This window comes from Ursus maritimus, unplaced genomic scaffold (genome assembly GCF_017311325.1).
Source record: "Ursus maritimus isolate PB19 unplaced genomic scaffold, ASM1731132v1 scaffold_29, whole genome shotgun sequence".
In the NCBI taxonomy this organism is placed as follows: Eukaryota; Metazoa; Chordata; class Mammalia; order Carnivora; family Ursidae; genus Ursus; species Ursus maritimus.
In genome coordinates this window covers 28,790,887-28,798,331 of record NW_024425452.1, presented here as the reverse complement: position 1 = coordinate 28,798,331, position 7,445 = coordinate 28,790,887, and the positions used below count along the sequence as shown (strand labels likewise).

Sequence of the window (7,445 nt, the reverse complement as noted above, 5' to 3'; positions counted from 1 at the left end):
TCACCTATCAGCTTTACTTTGAACTTGATGATTAGCTGACTAAACATAAACATGGAGCACAATCGTCACCTGATTTTTAGAACCATCACCATCCCCAGAAAAATTTGAAGTCACCTAACAGAAAATTGTTCTGGAGACTTAAATAGCTATGAACAGTGATTCCACCTCATAGATGAGATAAAATCACAGGCAGGATTAAAAGGGAAACCAATGCTGAGCTGCCTGGCTGGCTCAGTGTAGACTACTGGTAAAGAGCTGGACCTTGAAATTAGAGAGACTTGGATTTGAAAACCAATGTTATCACTTATCAGCTGACATTAGCAAATTTACTTACACTCTCTAAGCTTCAACTTCATCCAGAAAATGAGTATGCTAATGACAATTCCAAGTACTTTCATAAGAATTAAAGCAGAGAGGGGTGCCTGGGTGGCACAGTGGTTAAGCGTCTGCCTTCGGCTCAGGGTGTGATCCCGGTGTTATGGGATCAAGCCCCACATCAGGCTTCTCAGCTCGGAGCCTGCTTCTTTCTCTCCCACTCCCCCTGCTTGTGTTCCCTCTCTCGCTGGCTGTCTCTGTCTCTGTCAAATAAATAAATAAAATCTTTAAAAAAAAAAAAAAAAGAATTAAACGGGAGAACATATGTGGAACCCGTAGCACAAGGCTTAATTCATGATGCTCAAGAAAGACTAATGATTATTATTCATTAGTTACAGGTGAAGAAACAATAAACCAGCTTGGCTTGCTTTGCTTCTTGTTTGTTTGTTTGTAAGACTGGAACTAATTAAATAGAATAATGTAACTTTTCCTACCTTAAAAATAAGGCAAAACCCAATTTCTATTGCTTCTTTCCTTAGGCCAGTGGACAGCCTCATTGTTAAATGTTTTTATCTGATTTTTCAGGAGAGACTTCACCCTTACTACAGCTACTTAATGATCTGTCAAATTAAGGCTGCAAGTCCTTACTGAGTTTGGTCTCATTGGCACTGTTTTCCAACCAAAGATTCGTTATTGCCAAATCCCACTGTTGGTCCAAAAAGAAAAAATTCAATGTCCCCTTCCCCTCTCTGCTTATATTACTTTAAGCATTAGGTTAGAAATTTTCATCCAACAACTACTTTCTTTGCTCCTGTGCCTGGAGCTCTCTTAAGTCACTTTCCGGGAAACCGGGAAATTGCGCTCTCAGGATGCTGCAAGCATGACCCACGTGCCCCGACATTGGCTGGCTGGCTGGCTGGCTTTTAGCCCAGACAGAGTTGAGTCGCAGTTAAGTTCTAGGGGGTATCTGTTGTGGTTTCGTGGAGGTGGAAGGAGCTGCTCTTCACAGCATTTCCTCTAGCTAGCTCCACGCCGCACGCAGACTTCCAAGCCTGCGCCTCGCATTTCGCTGCATCAGCAATTCCAAATCTTTCTAGCTTAGACAAACTCTCCTTGAGAGGCGACTTTTCTCTGGCCCCTCCACAGCTCACCACCAAGTCAGACTTCGGGTCTGATCCCAGGCTTCACTGCGGTTCCAGCGTCATCCTCCACCTCCTCAGCTTCTGCTTGAGGTCCACCCGCCTGGAGCACACTAATTTTTGCAGCCGCACTGCCCAGTGGCTAAACAAAAGCTTTTTTCAACCCAACTAACCTTTGTTGCACTCTACCACCCCCTTTCAATCTTTTCCAACTCGTTCGCTCCTTGCCCTCTTGCTGAGTCTCTGGGGGCTGCGTTTCCAGCTAACTTGGAGGGAGTTTCCTCCCAGGGCTGCTGGGGTCTGCGGAGCCGGCGCGCGCATCCCGCCGAAGGGCCCCCTCCTCGGTAGGGGAGATCCAAGCAGAGGTGACTTTAAAGGTTCCTTGCTCTTCTGCGTGTTTCACACACATGCTTTCATATGCAAATATCTACGTTTTATATGTTTTAAAGTGCTAAGGGAGTGAAATGAGGGGGCCAAGTTAATGAAACGTGGTTCTCCCCTAAACCCTTGCCGAAATCCCCTCCGTAGGACGGTTTGGTGTGTTCACGCGATTCTCAATTAACCAAAGCCTAGAAAAAATCAAACTCCGAACAAAGGGGGCAGATCCCACCCAGGGTTCGGGACTCCGCGAAACAGTGGAAAAGCGTGCCTGGAGAAAGCCACAGGTTCCCCGGATCGCTAAATCCAAACGCTAGAAGAAGCAAGTGGTTTTCTCCTTTGCACGCCCCTGGAGACGAAATTTAAAAAGGAAAGGCTGCCTGCAGCTTGGTAAAATTCCTCTCTGCCTTCCTCCGCTTCGCATCCTTTCAACAGTTCTCCTCATCTTGCCCCGCTCCCCTACGATAGCAGGAAAATAGTTTTCCTGGCACACCCCACACCCGCAACCACACACACTTTTCCTCCTTCCTGGCCAACGCCCCCACCTAGTGGTTTCAGCTCGCCTGCCTTGCTTTCCTTACAGTGATGTCTAAGAGAGTGCTGCAGTTGGGGCGGGGGGCGGGGGGAGTCTACTTAGGCGCCTGATGTGAGTGGGATGGGAGGATGGGCAGAACCCCTTAATATGTGGTGCAAATGAGGCTTCAGGTTAGCAGGAGCAATGCTGGGCACTAGGGACAGGGGGAGAGGAAAGAGAAGGTTTTGCTTTTATCCGGAGTGTGGCTGCTGCTACGCTTCCAGAGGACGTTTTTGAAGAGCTGCCACCTGAAGGAGTACGTCACTCTCAATGCAGAAATGTGCTCTTTTCTTCATAATACTGACTGCTATCAGGACATATGCTAATTATTTACTTGTTTATGTGGTTGTTGTCTATTTGCCTCTTCTAGAATGTAAGCTGCTGAAAACCGGGTCTGGGTATACCCCGTTATACTCCTGATGTCTAGAATTCCCAGCCTAGAGTAAGCACTCTTTTTTGCCTGCCTGCCTGGTGTAGGGGGGTTGGAAAATAAGAAAACTTGAGTTATAGGGTTGTGTCACCTTGGGTAAAAAGCTCTTCTCTCAAATGATCTCCATTATTCTTCTAAACTAAATGGATGGGTGAGATAATCTTGGGCCCTAGACTGAATAATTCTCTTTAGAATATGCTTACACTTAACCTGATAAATTCACTTATGACGTGGGGTCCACTGAATGCATTATACCTGCCAAACATTGAGCGAGGTGCTAGAAACCCCTAGTTGGGATCACTTAGCTCTGGGGGTGAAAGTACATTGCCCTTTCCTGGTACTTTTCTTTAAACTTTCTCCAACTTGTACTTCTTCCCTACATTTGTTTCTGTGAAGGATGGAGGAGGAAATGAGCACCAGGGATCTGCTCAGAGGTCATGGGGCCTGGGAGCAGGCATTGCTTGGTGCCGCATATGGCTCATACCCTGCTGGGATTTTTTGACAGCAGAGAAGACATGCTGGTGGTGATGGTCCCAAAGCCCGTTTCTTTTTCTTTCTTTTTTTTTTTTCTTTTGAATTTTGTTGACCTCCTTTCCAGGCAGGCTGTGGGAGGGAAGGTGCTTACTGTGAACTGTTTTCCACTGGCACTGAACTGCTGAGCGGCTGGAGAGGGAGGGTGGAATGGAAGGTTTAGTTTCACATACAGTAGGCTACGGTTTGCGATGCTTTTTTTCTTCTCCCCTGTGAAAAATTAGTTTGCATTGTACCAAGAGTTAAGTATGACTTGAAGCCCGAAGTTTAAAATGCACTATTGGACATTTCCTTCTAAGGCGATATTACCGGTGCCTCCTTCTAACCTGGGTGTGGTCCGCAGGGTTGGATAAAATTCCTGAGTGGAGAGGTCAGAGCCTGGGGCTGGCTCCGCCTAGCACTGGTCTGCTGGGGTGGGGGTGCTAAGTAGAAGCCCCGGAAGGTACGCGGGGACTGTGCCTGTGCCCGCGGCCGAGGGCGTGGATCTAACTGGAGGGCCGCGCCGCAAGCTCCGAAAAGGACAGAGGCAAGGACAGGACGCCCTCAACCCCAATCCTGGCCAGAACTGCGGCTTCTGGGTGTCAGGATTGGGAGAGGGGCCAGGGGATGGGTACCGGGGAGAGAGGGCGGTAGGACCCGGCGGGAAGCTTCCTTGGCCGGGGAGGGAACCGGGCGGGAGGAAAGGAGGGAGGGAGAGAGAAAAGGGGAAGGTGATGGGGAGCGGGCGTCCGCACTTGCTGAGCCGCACGAGTTGCACGGCTCCCGCAGACCGGACCTGGACTCTATAAAAGGAGCCCATCTGCTCTGCCGCTCACACGCTCCTCCCGGGCTGGCGCACGCAGCGTTCTTCCAGCTCCCCAAGACACCTGCCCCTTACCCGCGTGTCGCGCCAGGTCCCCCAGACCCGTGCGCCCAGCAGCATGGCTCCAAGCGGTGCCTGTGGGATCGAGGTGGCGGCGGCGGTGGCGGCGCGTTGCGAGCAGCCGCAGCCCCAACCCCCGAATCCCCCCTCTTGCGGCCCCGTCTCCGCGGGGCAGCTCGCCGGAGTGGCCAGCGCGTGAAAACAAGGGAGGGCAGAGCTCCGGCGCGAGGCGCGGCGCAGCGCGGCTCCCAGACTTCACCCCACCCAGCTCCGGCGGCCGAAGCCGCCGCAGGAAACTGCCCCAGTCTGGGGAGGGGGGCGGGAATGCAAGACCAAGACTCCGGGCTGGCCTGCAAGCTTTGGTCTCGACTGCTAGGAAACTCCTGCGGGCCGATTCTGCAGATCAAGGAGCGCCCGGGTTAGGAGACTCAGCCCCGAGCAGTTGGGGTAAGAGACCCCACCTGGCTGATGCTCCCTCCTCAAACAATACATCGCCCTCCGGCACTAGACACCTAGGTGGGATTCGGAGTGGAGCGGGGCTCGGTGGACCAGTCCTTAGCAACCCAGGGCTAAGACGGGGCGTGGAGAGGAGCAGGCAGGGACGCGGCGGCAGCGCCTGGCGCACTGGAAGTGCAGAGGACGCGCTCGCGTGCCCAGGCTGCCGCACCCTTGACCTCTAGTTTCAGCAGGGAATCGGGGTGGAGGAATAATCGAGGAGCCCACGGAACAGACTAGCAACCGGGAGACAAGACTGTGGTCTCCTTGGACCTTCCGCCCTTTCCCTCGTTTGCTCCATGCTCAAGAGCTGCGCTCCAGAGCCGCGGCGAGGAGAGACATGGAAGAAACCGGCACTCAGTGCGCCCCGCCGCCGCCCGCGGGCTCCCAGACTGGGGTTCCTCAAGCCAATCTCTCCTCTGCTCCCCACAACTGCAGCGCCGAGGGCTACATTTACCAGGACTCCATCGCCCTGCCCTGGAAAGTACTACTTGTCATGCTGCTGGCACTCATCACCTTGGCCACCACGCTCTCCAATGCTTTTGTGATCGCCACTGTGTACCGGACCCGGAAGCTGCATACCCCAGCCAACTACCTGATCGCCTCCCTGGCCGTCACCGACCTGCTCGTATCCATCCTGGTGATGCCCATCAGCACCATGTATACGGTCACCGGCCGCTGGACGCTGGGCCAGGTGGTCTGCGACTTCTGGCTGTCGTCGGACATCACCTGTTGCACTGCTTCCATCCTGCACCTCTGTGTCATCGCCCTGGACCGCTACTGGGCTATCACGGACGCCGTGGAGTACTCAGCTAAAAGGACTCCCAAGAGGGCCGCGGTCATGATCGCGCTGGTGTGGGTCTTCTCTATCTCCATCTCGCTGCCGCCCTTCTTCTGGCGTCAAGCCAAAGCCGAGGAGGAGGTGTCGGACTGCGTGGTGAACACCGACCACATCCTCTACACGGTTTACTCCACGGTGGGCGCTTTCTACTTCCCCACCCTGCTCCTCATCGCCCTCTATGGCCGCATCTATGTGGAAGCCCGCTCCCGGATTTTGAAACAGACGCCCAACAGGACCGGCAAGCGCCTGACCCGAGCCCAGCTGATAACCGACTCCCCCGGGTCCACGTCCTCGGTCACCTCCGTTAACTCGCGGGCTCCCGATGTGCCCAGCGAATCCGGATCCCCCGTGTACGTGAACCAAGTCAAAGTGAGAGTCTCCGACGCCCTGCTGGAGAAGAAGAAACTCATGGCCGCTAGGGAGCGCAAAGCCACTAAGACCCTGGGGATCATTTTGGGAGCCTTTATTGTGTGTTGGCTGCCCTTCTTCATCATCTCCCTGGTGATGCCTATTTGCAAGGGTGCTTGCTGGTTCCACCTGGCCATCTTTGACTTCTTCACGTGGCTGGGCTATCTCAACTCCCTTATCAACCCCATCATCTATACCATGTCCAATGAGGACTTCAAACAAGCATTCCATAAACTGATACGCTTTAAGTGCACAGGCTGACGTGTCAGTTGCAATGGGGTAGCCTGAGCGGCCTTTGGGGACCATGTTGGGTCTGGTTCCACAGGTAGGTCGACTCTTCTTTCACTGTTAATGGGTCGGATTGAGGCTCTATCTTCTGGACAAGGGGAATGGATCCTGAGAAGCCAGGACAGCCCTGAGAGAGAGAGCTCTGAGAGGAGAACTGTTCAAACTAAAGATAGAGCTTCCCTGCAGAGGAAGAGGCTCACCTCCTCCCCTCCAACCCCAGGTCCAGCACTGACCCTGCGGCAGCCAATCACAAGGGAGGGTTGTAACTTTTTAAAAATCAGTGATGGAAGGGGATCCCTGCCCTGCTTTGGTATCATGGATCATGCCCTCTAGAACCAGTGGTACTCGTAGTTGTCTGAAGCCTGTCTGAGACAGATCTACATACAGCCTGGCAGTACTTGAACTAGACGCATAATACCCTTTGTTTTGGGGAGAATTTTGTGTTACAGCTTCATTTAAGAAGAGTTACTTTGGCATCCTTCAGTCTCCAGTTTTTGTTTATTTAAACTTGGTTGGAGAAACTTGTGGATTTGGTGCTTCAAACCTTATGTGTGGCTTAGATGATGCAGAAAAACCTTGAAGAGTTAACAGCAAAATTCTGATGTTAAGATCTCTATTTTTATTATAATTGAAACTATATGGGGTGGGTGGGTGGGGGAATGGGAGATGGGGAGCATTAAACTGAGAACCAACACCTATGATTGTTTGTTTTCTGCAGATTTCTAATTTTTTAAAATTCCTATTTAGTGATTGTCAAAGCACATTCTAACAACTCAAACAAAACAGTATGTGTGCTAGTGCCAAAGTCTGCAGATTGCTTTATTTTCCTCCTAATTTCATGTACCTGTTATTTTACACATTTAAATCCTCATAAATGAAGGATATGATGGGTGACTCAGCCCAAGCTGCTGCTATATTTCTTATTAATGCAGTCAGTTAAACTGATGAGCATATACTGCTCCTTAACAAGGAAAGTATCCTTATTCTTTCTCCAATTCAGTGAGATGTAAAGGAGACTGATAAAATAGAAATGGTTCTTCTATAATGAAGGAATGGGGGGCAAGAGGAGGATGTATATTTTGACTTGTAAAAAATCTTAAATGCATGAGACTTTTTTCCGATAGTCATTTACACCCCTTCCCGTCTGTAATTCCTTCGTGCGCTAACATAAAGTAACCGAGAGA

General features: G+C 51.3%; 1 protein-coding gene across 1 annotated transcript; it reads left to right on the top strand.

Annotated features, from left to right (window-relative positions):
• The first annotated feature begins 4,981 nt into the window (after window positions 1-4,981).
• Window positions 4,982-6,854, top strand: HTR1B (5-hydroxytryptamine receptor 1B). The gene has a single exon (XM_008684843.1). The coding sequence runs from the start codon at window positions 5,065-5,067 to the stop codon at window positions 6,232-6,234; it is 1,170 nt and encodes a 389-aa protein (XP_008683065.1). The 5' UTR covers window positions 4,982-5,064; the 3' UTR covers window positions 6,235-6,854.
• The last annotated feature ends 591 nt before the right edge of the window (window positions 6,855-7,445 follow it).

What these genes read in the sequence shown, in the direction of transcription:
- HTR1B (XM_008684843.1), top strand. Translation starts at nt 5,065, where the DNA reads ATGGAAGAAACCGGCACTCAGTGCGCCCCGCCGCCGCCCGCGGGCTCC.